This window comes from Mytilus galloprovincialis, chromosome 3 (genome assembly GCF_965363235.1).
Source record: "Mytilus galloprovincialis chromosome 3, xbMytGall1.hap1.1, whole genome shotgun sequence".
Classification (NCBI taxonomy): domain Eukaryota; kingdom Metazoa; phylum Mollusca; class Bivalvia; order Mytilida; family Mytilidae; genus Mytilus; species Mytilus galloprovincialis.
The window spans coordinates 46,886,980-46,905,907 of record NC_134840.1 but is presented as its reverse complement, the minus strand read 5'-3'; the positions used below and the strand labels follow the sequence as shown (position 1 = coordinate 46,905,907).

General features: G+C 30.7%; 1 protein-coding gene across 1 annotated transcript in view; it reads right to left on the bottom strand.

Annotated features, from left to right (window-relative positions):
• Positions 1-135: 135 nt before the first annotated feature.
• LOC143068140 (codanin-1-like) overlaps positions 136-18,928 on the bottom strand; it is a 29,746-nt gene continuing 10,953 nt past the window's right edge. Inside the window, exons 6-27 of the mRNA XM_076241947.1 lie at positions 18,350-18,428; positions 14,933-15,053; positions 13,405-13,517; positions 12,948-13,113; positions 12,390-12,487; positions 11,601-11,760; positions 11,152-11,217; positions 10,482-10,625; positions 10,009-10,175; positions 8,846-8,927; positions 8,313-8,408; positions 7,634-7,688; positions 7,281-7,408; positions 6,790-6,990; positions 5,751-5,833; positions 5,291-5,436; positions 4,467-4,636; positions 3,791-3,889; positions 3,153-3,216; positions 2,321-2,466; positions 2,044-2,151; positions 136-849 (exon numbers count right to left, since the gene is read on the bottom strand). Coding sequence (XP_076098062.1) covers positions 682-849; positions 2,044-2,151; positions 2,321-2,466; positions 3,153-3,216; positions 3,791-3,889; positions 4,467-4,636; positions 5,291-5,436; positions 5,751-5,833; positions 6,790-6,990; positions 7,281-7,408; positions 7,634-7,688; positions 8,313-8,408; positions 8,846-8,927; positions 10,009-10,175; positions 10,482-10,625; positions 11,152-11,217; positions 11,601-11,760; positions 12,390-12,487; positions 12,948-13,113; positions 13,405-13,517; positions 14,933-15,053; positions 18,350-18,428 — 2,660 coding nt within the window. The 3' untranslated portion in view covers positions 136-681. The remainder of the gene's footprint in view (positions 850-2,043; positions 2,152-2,320; positions 2,467-3,152; positions 3,217-3,790; positions 3,890-4,466; positions 4,637-5,290; positions 5,437-5,750; positions 5,834-6,789; positions 6,991-7,280; positions 7,409-7,633; positions 7,689-8,312; positions 8,409-8,845; positions 8,928-10,008; positions 10,176-10,481; positions 10,626-11,151; positions 11,218-11,600; positions 11,761-12,389; positions 12,488-12,947; positions 13,114-13,404; positions 13,518-14,932; positions 15,054-18,349; positions 18,429-18,928) is intronic.

The following is an 18,928-nucleotide window of genomic DNA, read 5'->3' as shown; positions in this document are numbered from 1 at the left end:
CAACACCCCAAACTAATTATGTGTCTGTGAAGCTGTTGTAATGTTAAAGAAATGTTTAATCTGTGATATAAAAGTTAAAGTCAATTAGCTATATTCTTTTTTCATCACTTCATGGACATAAAAATAAACAAACAAAAGTATCAAGAAATATATATCTACAAATTGTGTAGTTAATATATGATTGGTTTGCATTCTTATCACAGTAATTCACAATAAATATAAATGTCAGAACACAGCATCCATCAATAACTGTTTCATACAGTGGCAACCATAAATATTCTGAAGCATGAAAGTATTTCACTTTATCTTTTGTTATTGTCTCAAGCTGATAATACATTTGGAATTTCTACACAATCAGCAGTTAAAACACTTAATGACTGTATACAAAAGGTTATATTGCACTATTTCATATGACATCACCAATCTTTACTTAGCTAAATGCTAGCCGAGATAATAAGAATTTAATTGAGCTTTATCCCATTGTCATAAAAAAAGGTCTGCAGCTTGTTACAAAAAAACTCAAAATTACAAAAATTTCTTTAAATACACATAAACAAAAGCTCCAAAATTGAATTATTCATACATCTAGATCTCTTTATCATTGCAATCACAAAATGACTTGCTTGTCTGATATTTGACAATATTCACAATAAATATGAATTCTGAGGATTCTATTTAAATCTATGGAACAGCACTTGATAATAGTGTATCCTCTTTGGAGTCACCATTATGACTACATGACAAGGTTAATAGCCAGTCAGTAACTTCAGAAAAATCACAGTCAATCTCTGTATCTTCTAAACTTTCTGTTATACACTGTATACAGTAGGATAGGTTTTCTAAACATTTCTGAAACACATTAAAATAATATGATAAGAAGCATTACATTTTATACATTGGAAATTACAAAACTGTGATCACTCTTTAATTGGCACCATGTGGTCTCCCTTTCTGATATGTTTTTTTTTGTTTGTGGCTATTTACTGCATAAAATATGAGTCAAGCATTTTTCAACTTATCTTTAAACCTGCTACTTAATTGTTCTTCACTGTTTTAATATAGTAAGTTTTTTGTAAAAATACCCCACAAGGGAAACTCTTTTTTGCAAAGAAACAAAACCTTGTTAGATTTTCTCTAAAGTTTTGACTTTGATCCTTTGCATAAGAAATGAAAATAAAATATGTTATTTTGAGGAATTGACACATTTGTATGCTGCCTTCATTAACTGAGTTACATGTAGGTGAAAGTTAAGTTAGATGTATCAGTTTTCTGACTTGACAATAATTTCACAGACATTGGCTTAAATAGTTTAAAAATTGATACGCCAGATGCGCTTTTCGTCTACATAAGACTCGTCAGTGACACTCAATCAAAATAGTTAGAAAGCCAAACAAGTATAAAGTTGAAGAGCATTGATACGATTAGGTAATCTATGCCTGGGATAAAAAAAAAATCCTCAGTATTTGGAATACTTTATACTTTTGCAAATAGTTAATTAATAAAAATTACCATATAATTGATATTCATGTCAACACTGAAGTGCTGACTACTGGGCTGGTGATACCCTTAGGGACGAAACATCCACCAGCAGTGGCATATACCGAGTGGTGTAAATAGTTATCAAAGGTACCAGGCTTATAATTTGATTTGCCAGGCGCACGTTTTGTCTACATAAGCCTCATCAGTGATGCTCAGATCAAAACAGTTAGAAAGCCAAAAAGATTGTATAATCTAGGTTTGAAACACATTTTTTAAAAAGTCCCATCACATAGAAAAACTCTCTTCTGTACTGGACTGACGCAGAGTCAAATTTGAAAAGTATATCTAAAAGAAAACTGTCAACAAGAATGGATGTTACCCTACAAGACACATTATCAGAATCTGAGCTAATCTGTGTTTGCATAACCTTCAAATGCTGTGTGCTATATAATGAAGTTTATTTTAGTCTTGATTAAAGTCCTGTACACAAAGGGAGCATACTACTGACAAAACCATGTAGTCCAAAGGACAAGTGTGTGTAAAAAAATAATACAAACAAAATACCTGATTATGAGAAATTAAACTGAGGAAACTTTTCTCTAAAACTTCACATGTCAGTAATTCTTCTTTCAGTAATGTTGCAAGTAAATGGGAGTATTTTTTCCATGATTCCTGGAAAGAAAAAACCACAAATGAATGGAATTTGCATGTATTGTTTAAGTGATCAGCAGGCTTAATTAATCTCACCAGTTATATTTCAATGTTCTTTCATTTTAGCTCATACTCAGATAAAAACAACTGAATTAGTAAAAAAAATCCAAATACAAAAATTTATACAAACCGATGGATTTTTAGAATCCTCCAGTAGCTGTACAATAAATGCACAGATACATCTATTAAATGGAGTGACAGGTTTCAACTCTTGTTTCCATAGTGACATAAACAGTTCTAACTGGAGCTCCTCCCATTTATCTGTATCATTTGCCACTGAAAAATAAACATTTTATGATTTTTTTAATGCATATTCAGGATAAAACAAGTTGATGCAATATGAATATGACTCTGCTTTGTACTAGAGGAACACACAAGTTAGTAAACAGTAGATTTGATAGTCCACAGTAAGACATGCCACCTTACCAGTTACATTATTCTGTACGAGTGCTGGCCAGTCTTTCCTTTTACTAGTAAATACACTGTAGTTTTATGGAGAAGCAGTAAATACCTATTCTAAAGTTTTCAGTTCGACCTAGCTAAGGATCAAACACTCTACTGTTCACACTCTATTTGAGAAAACTTAAAGTCCCCATTAAATGATTAGCAAAGAGAACAATCCCTTTTGTATTTATTCAATACACTTTGCAATAATTTAAATACCCAAATGAACAGGAACTGATTCTGGGGAAAGGTTTGATTTCCTTTTCAATTACCATTCTCTTTGAAGTCAGATTATTATTCTCCTCATGTTTTAGAACATATTACATTTTAAATATGGACAAAACAATAATCAAATTTGTGTGATGATCTTAACATTAAGAAAACCAGACCCAATTTTGAATTGAAAACTTGAAAATGGTGACCTTTCAAAAGAAAAGTAATTTCTCTTTTTAAAAATGCAGCATTTCTTGTTCAGACCTGACTAAATTAATAACCACTTTTTACATATTAAATCTTACCTAATGAAACTGCCAAATCAAATACCAGTCTTCCCAAACAGTTATATATACTGGGTATAACATCCTGTTGGAAAATATAAATGGAAAAGCAAATAAATATCAAGCATGTCTATCATAATTATAAATAAAGCTAGCAAGAACTACCTGTACAACAGTTATGATTTATTTATATAAATAAATTCATTGGGACAAATCAAATTGGTTATAAACAACAAAATTTATAGTCATTATTTCATTATTTCATTCATCTCAAATGTCTGTAACAACCATATTTCTTCACTAAATATTTTTTTTTTCTAGTATTTAAAAGTAATTACTGATTTCCCCCTCTCCTGCTTAAAAAAAGAAAACTACATGAACTGAATTACAAACTCACTAAGTCAGAGTTCGCGAAAAGTGGCGGTCCTCAGGATTTTACCACCAAAATATTGCATAGGACTGAGACAATTGAAGTTATTTATCAATAGATTTAATAGTGAGGACCAGTAGATTTTCTTCAAGGACCACCAGGTAAAAAAAGATTTCATGAACTCTGATTAAGTAAGTGTGTTTTTATTAGCAATATGGTAAACTCTAAATCTTATATTTAGAAGAAATATATGAGTATTTATAAGACATAAAGTAAATTCTATTTATACCTGTCTGTTATTGATGATATCCTTGACCTCCATCAGTGTTAATGATACCTTATTCCATTCAACATGATGTCCTTTAACAAACAATTCTCTTACAACTTCCTAAAAATAAGATCTACTTTTAGTGGTAGCTTTTAAAAAAATTGCCCAGGTTTACTTTGATAGCACAAGTCTGGCTACCGTCCATAAAATGCACTGTCCATTATAAATATATCAGAAGAGTATTTTCAAAACCGTACTGTTATCATGTAATTTAGTTTTAAACTGGGTTTTTTTTACAATTCATACTTATGCAACATAAATGAAATGACATCCTATTAGCTTGCAGACAAAATATGAAGACAATCATTGCTCAATCCAAACACTATTCATCAGCATCTATATCTTTACAATATACTTCATGGATTAAACTGTGTACTGATGAGGTTCATCCAGACACATAACACAAATAATTTAAAATATAGTGTTGAAGAGCCTATCAAACTATTCCTACATTTATAAATTGCATTAATAATGAATTACTTTATTCAAATAATGTAAACAGGAGAGAAGATATATGTAAAATTTTACTGTAAAATTGTGAATTTTATCAACATAACAATAAAAAACAAATGTCCTTTTTAAAAACAAAAACACAAATTACTCAAGATAATGATACTTATTATGTTGAAGATCTTACTTTTAAATCAATTAATACTTCTGATGGATGTCTGACGTTATCATCATGCTGCTTAGCAACAGATATAAAATCTGGTTCCTTGACTGGTTCAACCTGACAGGACTCAGTTGGGTTTGTCACTCTTTTGAGAATTTTATCATATTCTGCTTGTAAATCATTCTGGTACATATCTGATAACCAAATGGAAAACATTACAAATCACATCTAAACATCTTAGTCAGTAATTATTACCTCTTAAAATAAAATTAAACAAGAATGTGTCCCAAGTACACGGATGCCCCACTCGCACTATCATTTTCTATGTTCAGTGGACCGTGAAATTGGGGTCAAAACTTTAATTTGGAATTAAAATTAGAAAGATCATATCATAAGGAACAAGTGTACTAAGTTTCAAGTTGATTAGACTTCAACTTCTTCAAAAACTACCTTGACCAAAAACTTTAACCTGAAGCGAACGGACGCACAGACGGACGGACGAACGGAGGCACAGACCAGAAAACATAATGCCCCTCTACTATCGTAGGTGGGGCATAAAAAATTCTGGTAGAGGTCCATTTTTTCAAATGGTTGCACAATTCTATAATACTAACTATTAAAACTTTAAGCAATAACTTACTTGCTGAAATCATCAATTTGAAAGAAATAATAACAACTCAGTTTTTTCCTTACTTTGATGTGTTTGTTAACCCATTGATAGATCCTCTCATTGGTTACTTACTTGCTGTAATGTGTTTGTTAACCCATTGATAGATCCTCTCATTGGTTACTTACTTGCTGTAATGTGTTTGTTAATCCATTGATAGATCATCTCATTGGTTACTTACTTGCTGTAATGTGTTTGTTAATCCATTGACTGATTCTCTCCTCTGCCAGTCTCCTAGATATATCTGCTGACATGGCTATAACAGCTTTTGTTTGCTCCTCTGGTAGTAGTAATGGTATAATGGCTTCAACTTTGATTTTGCAAAACCTAGAGACAAAGGAATATGCAGCCATAAAGGTTTATTTCTAAAATTATTTTTCTAAGTAGTCAGTTACTTAATAGATCAAAGTATTTATCTTTTTGTGTTTGAGTATATATCTTCAACAATGATTTCGTTCATAGAAATTTTCTGTCTCAATGCTTATGAAGATTTATCCCAATTTGATTATTTAATAACATTTTATACCTTCACTATATTTTCTCTGTCTGGTCAAACCAAATGGCTCTATTTCATTTACTGATACTTCTTTAATACATTTCATTTTAATACTGTTGTAAATTCTTGAATTATTTATACAAACCTGCTTGCATCTTCAAATGTAACAGATTTAAGCTTGCTCACAGATTCCATTGACAGCTTTACAATGTCTTGCAGATGTTTATCCTGTAAAAAAGAATGTACCAATATTTGGAGTTGATTTCACTTAAACAATAACCCACCAATAAAGACAAAATAACATATATCTAGGTCACTATGCAGTCTTCAATGATAGAACTACTGTTTGGTAGAAATAAAATCACACAATTTTCAAGGCGATCTTAAATTTCTATTTTCTAAAGCAGATCATTCATATTTTTTAAGAAGATCATGTTGTGGACTCATCACCATTCTGTGGAAACCAATATTCAGTAGTTTTGAAGGTAAAGGTTAACCATGAATTCAAATGTACAACAAAGAATTTTCTTTAGGCTTGTACCCACATTTTGACTTAAACAGAAAAGAATCAATTATCCTTGAAAATACACTTTTTTCTGAATTCACTAGAATTGGAAACAAAAAAAAAATGCTTCCACTGTAACTGTTAAGTTTAAATACAGTTTGTTGAAACTGGTCCCTCAGAATTTGAATTTTCTTGCATTGTTCTTTGTTTTAGTAAAAATTGAGGCCTTGTTTGAAATAAACATCCATACTTCTTTATTTTCATAAAAAATATCCATTCAAAATACATTACTCCTATAACAATTGCTCCTTCATGGGATGTTGCAATTATTATTATTATTTTTTTGCATCCATTTTGGTTTGATGAGTTGACATTAGACATACCTTCTGAAATAGACTTCCAAATGATAAAGCTAGTTAACTTTAGTTCCAGTTGGTCCAAAAGATTAAGAGTAGATTTTTTAAGTTTACAAGTCATCGAGTGTTGTTATAAGCTGACAATGGTTGTTTTGGCCAAATGTTTAACAGTCATCCATCATAATCATGCTTTGGGCCAAATGAACTTAAAAGTATGGTTTTTGTCATTGAAAATGAATGTAAATGTAATACTTATTGAAAATTTCATGAATCCATAAACATGATGAAACAAAACATACATTTTAATATTTTCTACAATGTACCTTAGCCTTGCTACTAGGAGAGCTACTAGCATAAGATTCCATTAGTTTCTGTAGTGCTATTCTACAGCTGGCTATTGATTTCTGTAAAGCTGCAGATCTAAATTTCTTTATGAAGTTTGATGCTGTTCTTTCTGCTACAAAGTCTACAATTCTCTTCATTGAGGCAGGATGGTTGTGGAAAAAGTTCTCTTCTAACTGAAGCTGTACAACAAATAATGATAGCAAGGTTATATTTACATGTTCAAAAAGTTTCATCAACATCACAAGAGGTATATATATAAAACAATTTTATACTTTTTTGTACACCTTCACAGTTCAAAGGTTTCCAATTTAATCAGATATTAATATCATCTCATCTTATAGGAAACACATTTTCCCAAATAGTTTCTTTATGAATATGCAAATCATGGCCAACAAAGGCCCATCTTTCCTGATCAATAACCAAGGACAAAAAGTCTATCTGTAATACATTTGAAGTTGATATAGTTTACCTGTATCTGTCTATCAGTAACAGACTGTGGTGTCTCTGTTTCAGCAGATACTGGTGTAATTTTCCTTATGGTTGCTGTTTTATTACTTGTGCCTATTGCGAACTCTACCAATAATGTCTTTATTTCACCTATAAAACATATAACAATTTTTCATTATATCGTGTTTTAACTTTTACCTATTTATTTGAATAGTATAAATTTTATCGAACCATCAAGACTTCAATTTATTCGAATGAACCAGCACTAAGTAGTGCAAAGTATTTCCAAAATTCCTTTTTAAACATTTACGAAAAAAAGGTCCATGTTCAGTGTGCTACACCATTATTTACACTATTTTATAAATTAGAACTCACCAACATAAGGACAACATGTGTAATATAATTTCTGGTCAATAAATCCCATGGCATCCTACAAATATAATCATACTTTGTCACATGCTGATTCATTTCTCATACTGCATATTTATAAGTCCATAAATTTTCCCTCAAACATTAACTACAAGGAATTCATTCAAACAAAAATTCAAACCTTAAAACCATTAATTGGTATCAATAGGCATAAGAAGACTTGTAAATAAGATTTGATACGAATTCATTTATTAACTTTATCAAGCAATGTGACTACAAAATAAACAAAAACATAAACAGAATTATACGAATAATGCTTAATACCTCATTCATAAGACTATCAGAATAAAACAACTGAATTTGAGATACTGTTTACAAGGACATTATGCATACAGATTATTTCTGCTTCTTTTACAACCCCACTGAATGTTTTAACATAACTCCTACCTGAATTTAAGTGCAGATCAACCCTACACATTTGAAGGTGAAATTACCATTTGATATGCTAGTTCAACCTAGCTGCATAATAGGTTCATGCATGAAATTGTAATCTGTGAAAAAATCCATGTTAAAACAGTAAACTTCCTAATGTTTATCTGACTCCTAATATCTTTATCTAACTATATTGATGACTCACACCAGCAGTTTTGACATTTTCTAGTATGTATGAAATATGAGAACTTACCAATGTTTGATCAGATTTCTTTGAGGATTTACTAAGTATAGACTGAACACTTTCTGGTATGTCAGAGAAGAAATATCCTTCTGGTATCACAGCATTCTGTAATAGAAAACACCAAAGAAATAGAATTATTGATTGGTTGGTGTTAAATGCCACTTTCAGCATTATTGGTTGTTTCTTGACAATCAGTTCATATTGGAGATGGAAGCTGTAGTACCCAGAAAAAAACTGCAATCTTTGTTAGGATAACTGACAATCCTAATCAATTAAGAATTGAGTCTGATCGCCTGCCACTTGCAGTGTTTGATCTCACAACCTCAGTGTTGACAGGCAAGTGATACAGATGTTTGACTACCTAGACCACTAGGCCACCAAGGCACTAAATAGTAATAAAATCCTTACATGTATTCAAAACAATTTTAAGGAAGTTACTTTATAACAATGATGCATATTCTCTTGATCACACACACAAATTAATTAAGTAATTTGACAAACCAGAATGAGACTCTGAAGGATATTAAGATATGATTTTTTACCTCCAATAACCAGCTGATCATTGTAATGACTAGGATATGACTGTAATATGTATTACTACTGGTCATCTCTTCCCACATAAACCTGAAATATACACAATCTGTCATTACGGTCATTCATTTATTGCCAAATTTACACAAAATATACACAATATATTAGTACAGGTGATAAGTTTGGCTATATGTACTTTAATTATTCATTGTGGTCCAAGATTAGGGGGAAGGTTGGGATCCAGTTAACATGGTTAACTTCACCAAATTTTGTATGTTTGTGCTTGTATCAAAGTCAGGAGCCTGTAATTCAGTGGTTATCATTGGGGGCTGTGTTACATTTTTTTTTTTTTTTTTTTTTTAATTTTTCACGTTCTGAGATCTCTATCCAAATGTTTCTACAACTCGTCAGGAATTTAAAGGTGGCTTTTTGAAAGGAAAGATATCTTTCTTTTTCACTCACTTCTAAGAAAGAAAGTCTGTGATTTAATAACAAATTATATGTTTCTTGTCCTGAATGTGAATGAAATATTTGTCATCAGATGTACAGTATACATTTTCTGTATGTCAAAAATCTAATTATGCTTTGTAAACAAAGCCAGTTTCAAATTAGAACAAAATATGTTTGACACATGCACAAACATTTTTTGTTTACATTCTTGTTATTGTCATACTTCTTCTAATAAAATATATATTTTTTAGAAGCTAACATAAACTTTTTATATATATTTAAAAAATTACATATATTTACCCTGATTTTAGTTTTTAAACTTATTAAATATGAAAATGTACTGTACTGTCTGTACACAGGAGGAAACCAGAATAGCCATTTTTTTTATAGGTATTTAAGTCCTCTTTGACCTAAAAATATTCTGTATTTGTCCTATTAAAGAGTCGAAATAACTCCTTCAAGTCCTGCTCTATGCTCATTTGAACACGGGAAGGCATCATATTTGACCATTTGACCATATTTTACACCTCACTACGCTCAGTGTAAAATATTGACAAATATAATGCCTACCAATGTTAAAACGGGCAAAGAGCATGACATGAAGGAGTTATCTCTTAACTACACACCATGTCTCTTAAATTACCACCTTTTCAATAGCTAAACACAAATTAAGAAAATATTGTGAACAGTGTTCAAAATTACATAAATTGATATCAATAGTTACCTGTGTATAAATAATAGCATACAAAGTACAAGTTGATAATAGTCCAAATTAGGGGCCATCAAATCCATCATACTTAAGAATTCTACTACCCATGGAACTGTTAATGTTAGATGTTTCATGTAAACTGCAACACGTAAACATTCATGCAAATCTATTGGTGGGTGTTCCTGAAATAAGAAAATATGCTAACCTACATTTACATAATAAGTAGGATTTTTTAAATCTCAATTTTTTGGTTGATATAATGAGGAATTTATTCAAGTCCTCCTGCCTTCAATGTCACCACCCAACCATATAATAATATATTTTAAGAACTTGATGAACAGCGAAGCAAATTTTGTCATAGTGTTAACATATATACATATTTGAAATTTTCTATTGAAAGAAAATTAAAATTACACATATAATTAATTCTTTTCAAAGCATTACATTAAAAAGTCTTCCTACTCAAAAGTTTTGGATAAACAACTTACATGTTTTCTTAGTGCCATATAGGCTGCTTCAGTGTCATCAGGTAGTTTAGATGTGTTCTTGTATGGCAGAAATGTCACAAAACCTAGAAACTTTCCTACCAGTTTTAATGTAAGTAAGATAGATATAAACTTCTCTTTCTGGTCCTGAATAAAGCAATACATAAAGTATACATTAAGTTTTTTCCTGTTACAAATTTATAAGGTTAATAAAATATTATTTTATAAAGTATGTAACAAGTTTGTTGTCTATCTCTATTTCTTTCTTCTCTTGATAGACAAAAATTCTTACATTCTAACCCTTTCTTCCCAAAATAGTGCTTACATGTTAAATCTTTTACAGCTGATTTCATTGAGTGTGTAGCCAAAGATAACATCTTTGGTTAGCTTGCTTGTTAGCTGAATCGTGAAATCATTGTTAGGTTAGGTAAACTACCCTACTTTAAAAGTAGACTAGTCCGACAGATACCCAATCTATCTGTCTGTTGGACTAGGCTACTTCAAAAGGAGGGTAGTATACCTGACCTAATAATGACTTCACGGTTCAGCTAACAAGACAAGATGTTACCTTTGCCTACACAATCAATGAAATCGGCTGTAATAAGCATTTCTCGCTACACAATGCTACATGCAACATCTTGTTTTAACAACATTTATTTAATGTTAACCATACCTCATCAGATTCTTGCTCTGTTTCTGTTTCTTCAGACAAAGTGGACTCAAAATCTGTACTGTTTAACTAAAAAATAGATGTTGACACATTGTTATTTGATAAAATCATTTATGAAAAGTTTGTTACATTTCTGAATGTTTATCGATTATCTTTAAAAATTACATCTCATAATGTAAAGTTTTAACAAATGATTTCTTACGAAATATTTTCTCCCATAACAAGGTTTAAGATTTTACATTTTACTGCTGGCAGGCAGAAATTGTCAGCAAGTAGATTTTAACTAATATACAGAGACCATTCAACTAAGTTCCTAATATGCATTGGTATAGTGATGATCTATTTCCCACCTTTAAAACTTTTAATTTCCAAACATATTTCCTGAAACAATGTACTTATTCTACAACAAAGACTTTCCCATTGAATATTAGGGAGAGACTGCTTATCCGTACCTCAGAAACTTTCCCTACAAAAGTATTGGTTAGATGCTGGTTAAACACAGGACATGATGCAGCTACAATGAATTTATGGAAGAATTCTTGACAACCAGGAAATGATGGTTCTGGACAAGGACCTCCAGAACTAGATGGCTTGATAAATCTTTCCTGTAATCTGAAAATAAATTACAATGTATCAAGTTAAAAGGTAACAGACTAAATATTCACAGCTATTTTTTTCCGATATTTTCCTTTATGTGTGGTTATTACTTGGAAGTGTAAGAGGTGTTTTTTTTTTTTTTTATTAAAAGAGTTTCATCTTTATGGATCAATTTTTTTACTTAGTGGCATACTGTTTTTGGTATGCGAGACCCTTCCTTTGTCTGTCCCTCCATTCATCCGTTTTGGTCAAGGTAGTTAATTATGAAGTTGAAGTCCAATCAACTTGAAATGAGTACACATGTAACCATTTGATATGATCGTTCTAATTTTTATGCCAAATAGAGATTTGATCCCCATTTCAAGGTCCACTGTAAACAGAATAGGAATGTGTGAGTGGGAAATCCGTGTACTATGGACACATTCTTGTTGTTTTTTTCTGTTTTTGATATTTCAGCATTGTACAAAAATTGCTAGTTTGTCCACCATTGCTGGAGATGAAATGTTTCTAGCATAAGTAATTTTAGTCATAATAAGGTTTCATAACGTGAAATTGATCTTTTTTAATGCAAAAGTTTGAAATCAAATGTATGTATACAGTACAAAATAACTTGTCTATCATTTGTCTGAAACCTTCCAGTTTACCTTTTGAATTTTTCTGGATTGGCTTGTTTCAGTTGACTAAGTAATAATATGTTATCTTCATCTCCTGACATCCTAATGCTACCATCTCCTTTACACATCTACAGTCAAAACATCAATAAGTGATAAACAAGTTTTAAAATATTATCCCGTGCTTTGACTTCCCTTTTCAAATTACAGACATGAATGAAAAGTGATGTGGGGTAAACATATATGAGACAGCTACCAAAATACATAAAACAGTGGAAAATCTTTAATCTGATATTTGAAGTCACACATATTCAACTTTTCATTTTTGCAGGTAAATTTTCAGCACATAGAATTAATTTGCATAATATTTTCAAAATCATACACCAAAATTTTGTGATTAGTTTAAACTGTTCTAAACAATTTAATTTCAATTAAATAAGTAACATCATTTTCATTTTGGTGTAGGAAGAATGAGATTACCCATAGTACTTAGTAAAAAAAAAATATGTGCTTATATGCATTACTAAGAAAAAACTTGAATATATTTATTTGTAAAGAAATTATTTCAAACACTTCTGAATATAACCTTACACTAATGAGCTGTGACTGGAAAAGTCTGGCAAAGTGTAAATGATTGGCTAATTCTGTTTTATAACTGACTAGAGCTCTAATTCTATCACCCATCTTCCCTGAGATTGTCCAGCCTGGAGTGTGATGATTTGTTTCCCACTCTCGTAGTAGTTCATAAAATGCATCTCTGGAAAATTTTAAAATGCCAAATATAAAAAAAAGTCAACTTCTATTACTATTAAAATTGTATCATATCTTGAGAAATTCAAACTTGAAACTACTATGTATAAAATATATTTGAGAATAAAAGTGTGTCTTTACATTGTATGGTTCCTTTTAAATTCTAACATGAATACATACAGTTTAGAAGGTATTTATAGTTCTACCAGGAAATAAAGGCAGAAACTGAAACCAAAACAATTCAAATTTATGTATTCTGAGTTTGATATACAATTAAACCAAGTTTTTTTTTAATTACCTTTGTTTTTTAAATAAATGAAAAGTTCTGTCATTAGGGAAGTTCTTCCTGTTGTCTGTTTCAGCTTGGAATGAAACACTTCCAATAGGTGACCTTGGGTATACTGGTCCACACTAAAACAATACAATATTACTCAAGTTATTTGTAATGATCTTCAAAAAATCATTTTGTAAATAGAACATACTTTGAATTCATTATTATTCATTGAATATCATTTTTATGGATTTCGTGGGAACAGTTTATTAATAAATTTGAGAAAAGGTTCAACAGATTACAAATTTTCTGTTATCTTGTATGCAGGATATGGCAAAACCAGAACATCAAATATCCATGAAAGTTTTCATCGAATCACAAAAATAATAAAATCCTTAGTATAAACCTATTATTTATAGTTAAGTACTGTAAATTTCCGAAATTATTGGGTGCATTTATTATTGCGATTTTGTCATTTAATACTAAAATGTGATTTTAATTTTTACGATATTGAGAGAAATCCTTTTTAACCCTTTCCTCCATAATAACGCCTTTTGACGCCACCCCCTTTACTCCATAATGATGCCTTTTGACGCCTGTGTAGTGCCTCAGTTGAAAAGTTTTGACTACATAAAATCTGTATCAAATTTTATTTAATTTGGATCTAATATAAAAGGGATATTCATGAGAATATCTGACTGGAATTTCATTGATGAAATATTCGTTTTCGCAATGCATTAATACTTTAAACCTGATGAATTTTTTTTATTGAAAAAATCCTATGCGAATCAAGTATGTTAAAACAAAAATTCCATGGAGAAAAGGGTTAATTTATAAAAAAAATATTCAAAATGCAAGTTAAAATTATTGCAATTATAACCCTGTCGCATTTTGTGCATTAATAAAAACATCGCAATAATTTCTGAATTTACAGTATCTCTAAATTCTAATCATTAATCAATGATAAATTTTTAATACTTCAAGCCTAAATTTCAGTGTATTTTGGTTATTACCTTTGTTTATAAATATATTTTACAGATGAAGTGTATTTCGATTTCCCAGCAAGTGAACTGAAGAAACTGTTGTGGAAAAGCATAATTGGTCTGACCTGTCTAATATGTGGCACGGTATATTTACAATAGTCTTTTTATGCAGTGCATTGATAAATTTCATTTGTATTGTACATTCTACTGTTTAGGTAAATTGCAATGACCAAGATAATAAGAAAGGGGAATTGCAGAAAGAAGAGCGTTTAAAAACTACTTTAACCCTGTTAGACGTAAATATTTGTGTCAAAAATTAGAAACATTATCAGTGTTGTCTGAAGTAATATATGCATCTTGGTTTATATCAATTAAGGAGTTGCAGATTATGAAAAGTCTAATAAATTTATAACCTTGTTTAGACTATGGGGACAGGTTAATGCATTTCATTTTAAAGAATGGTCTGTAGATTTTGTTTTCTTTCTTGATGTGTTATTGAGACGTTATCTCAATAAAGTTTTAAATTCATACTGATACATATGTTAAAAAGACAACTTATAACTAGTACTTACTAAATCTGCTGAATCATTACAAAGATCTTTCAGTCTGGCTGCAAGTCTTGGTGAGAAATTAACAAGTCTCTGATTCTCTGCTAAAAGGCGTAAAGTTCCTTTGTCTATATGCTGTAACATCCTGTAACCAAATTGAAAATTTTAAATTTTTGGTTATCAAGATGTAAAGGACAAGACAAATTGAAAAAACAAATTCATTGACAAAAAGTAATAAAAGGTTCCTTGTGACCTTTCTATTTTTAGTGCAAATAATGAATCTCTCAGTTTTGTAAGTTTTTGAAAGTTTTTAATTTACTAGCTTCAATTTTCAATCTGTATGGTCTACATTTTATTTTATTGGATATGATTTTGCATTTCTTCCATATTTTCACTTCTTGGTTATCTAATTCACTGATTTGGGTGTAAAGTTAACACTAAGTAAGTTTTGAGGCAAATTTTTATCACGAACAATTCAGATTTTCAACTGCACATTAGGAAAAACAATCAATCAAGTCAGATTTTCTTTATATTTTTGAAAATATTACTGCTTGATTAGAGGAAATAAAAATTAATAAAATTGAGAATGGAAATGGGGAATGTGCCAAAGAGACAACAACCCGACCATAGAGCAGCCAACAGCAGAAGGTCACCAACAGGTCTTCAATGCAACAAGAAATTCCCGCACCCGGAGGCGTCCTTCAGCTGGCCCCTAAACAAATATATGGACCATAATTTGGTATTCGGTCTTTGGTTTCTTTTTGTATCCTTTTTTATAAGTTCTAAAACTTTAACTTTTATTCTGTGGGTTGTGTTGGTGTTAGAATAGTATTAATGGAACAATTGAGTTTTTCAAGAAAAAATTAATACATTTTGATTCACCGTTTACGTGACAGGAAACCAAACAGGAAACCAATCTTTATTTTCTTTATTTTGCACAATATACGGTATTTCAAAAGACATAAATGAACACCATTACTAGTGTTACTTGCTTCATGTTTATATTTAAAATCTATTTTCGTTGTTAGATTAAAGTTTTTTTTAAACGCGACAGGAAACCATAAGAAACCGAAAGCATTTTTTTAGTTTTATTTTATTGCAAAATCTGCTTAAAATAATCTGAACAGTATACTTTTTCTTAAAATCCATCTTAAATGTAACAGTATTATAAAACTCCTAAATATGTGCTTGTTTTGAAAACAATTAGTACAATTTATTCAGACATTTCCATATTTTCTTCATTGATACAGGATACCATAATCGTTGTATCTTGATGTTTTAGCCAAAAAAATGTATTTATATTTGGTTTTGAAATTCCAGTTATATACAATTTATTTCAAATCATTGGCAATGTAAAATTCTTTAAATCCAGTAAAGAAAAAAACATTGAACTTGGAATTAAAATCTTTAAAATAGGCACCATGTGATATTTGTGACCTGTACACCATCTACATGGTTTCCACATTTTAACCTACTTTAGTGGGCTAAAATCAATAAAGTACTTCCTTTCAAGTCATGCATGGTAAAAGTTTACTTCTCCTTTGACAAGTTTATTACATTTCTGAAAAGTGTTTGCAGAACATGAATAAAAAAAAATAATTAAAAATTGTGACAAAGATACCAAATTTGTATATTCCAAGTGTAACGGTATATTAACATGTATTTTTTATTAAATTATCTTAATTCACCTAAAATATCCAGTAATATTTACTGCTGAAGCAAAATCAATCCAACGAGCATCGGCACAATGATAAGAGACGTAATTTCGATTGAATTTTCCAAGGACCCTTTACATCGTTATCCGGAAACGTAAGGACGTGATCACATGTTAGTCACATGTTTCACGTATGACCGGAAATGATTAGAACTTAACGACAAAAACAATTTTAGTAAAAAAAAGGAAATAACTGGACTTCTGTTTCGTGTGAAATGTAACGCATAACGATAACGTCATTTTCTAACTTAATTATTACGAAGAACAAAACTAGAATGTAAATCATCTCGGATTTACCTGTTTGAACATCTCGCGAGATTTCATATTTGCATATTGATATAAAGAATTCTGTTACAACAAAGCAGATTACATCATCTAAAATTTGCGTTACGAAATCGGAAACGAAAGTAACGCCAGTGTTCTTACACCTGCTACAGAAATACTTATAGTTCTCGGCATTTTCTTCTGACTATTCTTATTGGTCGATGTTCTTTATTATTTGAAAGCAAAAGTTACGAATTTGCCGGTGACGATTATCTATAAATCAGTCAGCATTATGCACTTCGGAAGCGAAAAGTAACGCAAGAAACGACACAAAAATACGGTCGTATAATCTTTGAAATTTGTTAATTTCAATTTTTTTTCTAGGGAAGAGTAGCATACACTTGTATGTTGATAAAAATAAAGACATCTTTAGATGTAGTTACAACTTTTCTTACAGAAACACACATTTTTATCACTTTTCTATCGTTATAGGAAACGAGCCCAATAGCAAATTATGGTCCATATACTAGTTCAGTGATAATGAACACCATACTAAATTCCAAATTGTACACAAGAAAGTAAAAGTTAAAATAATACAAGACTAACAAAGGCCAGAGGCTCCTGACTTGGGACAGGCGCAAAAATGCGGCGGGGTTAAACATGTTTGTGAGATCTCAACCCTCCCCTATACCTCTAGCCAATGCAGAAAAGTAAACGCATAACAATACGCACATTAAAATTCAGTTCAAGAGAAGTCCGAGTCTGATGTCAGAAGATGTAACCCAAGAAAATAAACAAAATGACAATAATACATAAATAACATCAGACTACTAGCAGTTAACTGACATGCCAGCTCCAGACTTCAATTAAACTGATTGAAAAATTATGTCTTCATCATATGAATATCAGGCACAATCCTCCCCGTGAGGGGTTTAGTATCATACCATCATAACATATATGAGAAGAACATAACCTGTGTCATGCCAACAACTGGTTAATTAATAATAAATGTGTTTAGTTCTGATGCAAAGACCCGATAAGTGAATCAATATTAAAGCCAAAATATGCAATCTTTAATGACCTGACAACAGTATCGTAACTATATCCCTTCTTAATAAGTCTATTTAAAGGTTTTGTTAGCTTCTGACGTGAATACTGACATTTTTGTGCTTTATAAAGAATATTTCCATAAAATATTGGATGTGAAATACCTGAACGTATAAGAAGTCTGCATGTAGAGCTATATTTCCGAATGATGTCCTTATACCGATGATAAAATTTAGTAAATGTTTTGACTAGTTCCTGATATCGAAAACCCTGGTGTAATAATTTTTCAGTAATACATAAATTTCTCTCGTTAAAATCTAAAACATTGTTACATACACGAGCGAATCGTACAAGTTGAGATACATAAACACCGTAAGATGGTGACAAGGGAACAGTTAGCCAGCCAGTGTACTTACCCCAACTGATTTTCAAGAACTTTAACAGAAAAGTACACTGCGTTATGTATGGAGGTAAAATAATTCTCATCAATTATATCTGTAAAGATTATAAAGCATATAGCATCACAAAGAAAGCCACATTGAAGAATATTGGATAAATAGTTTTCTAGTCCTGAATAGGGATGAAATATTTCCCACAGGACATTTAGCAAACATCAAATAATAAATTCTTCTATGAAAATTACAAAGGATATGGTTTTAAGAATGTACAATGACCTATACTTGTAAACTTCTATTTCATTTGGTCTCTGATAGTTTTCTAATTGACAACCATACTAAGCCTTCTTCTACTATATGTATACCATCCTGACATAAATCAAAATTGCAATATTGTTGTTGGGATGTACAAGTATATGGCCACTTCCACTCTGGATTTTTGTTAGACATATTTCTATTTGTTTCCATCTGATGAGTAAAGCCTTTTTCAACTGATTTTTATAGTTCGTTCTTATGTTGTACTGTTACACCACTCTCCCAGGTTAGGGAGAGGGTTGGATCTCGCTAACATTTTTAACCCCGCAACAAACTGTATTTATG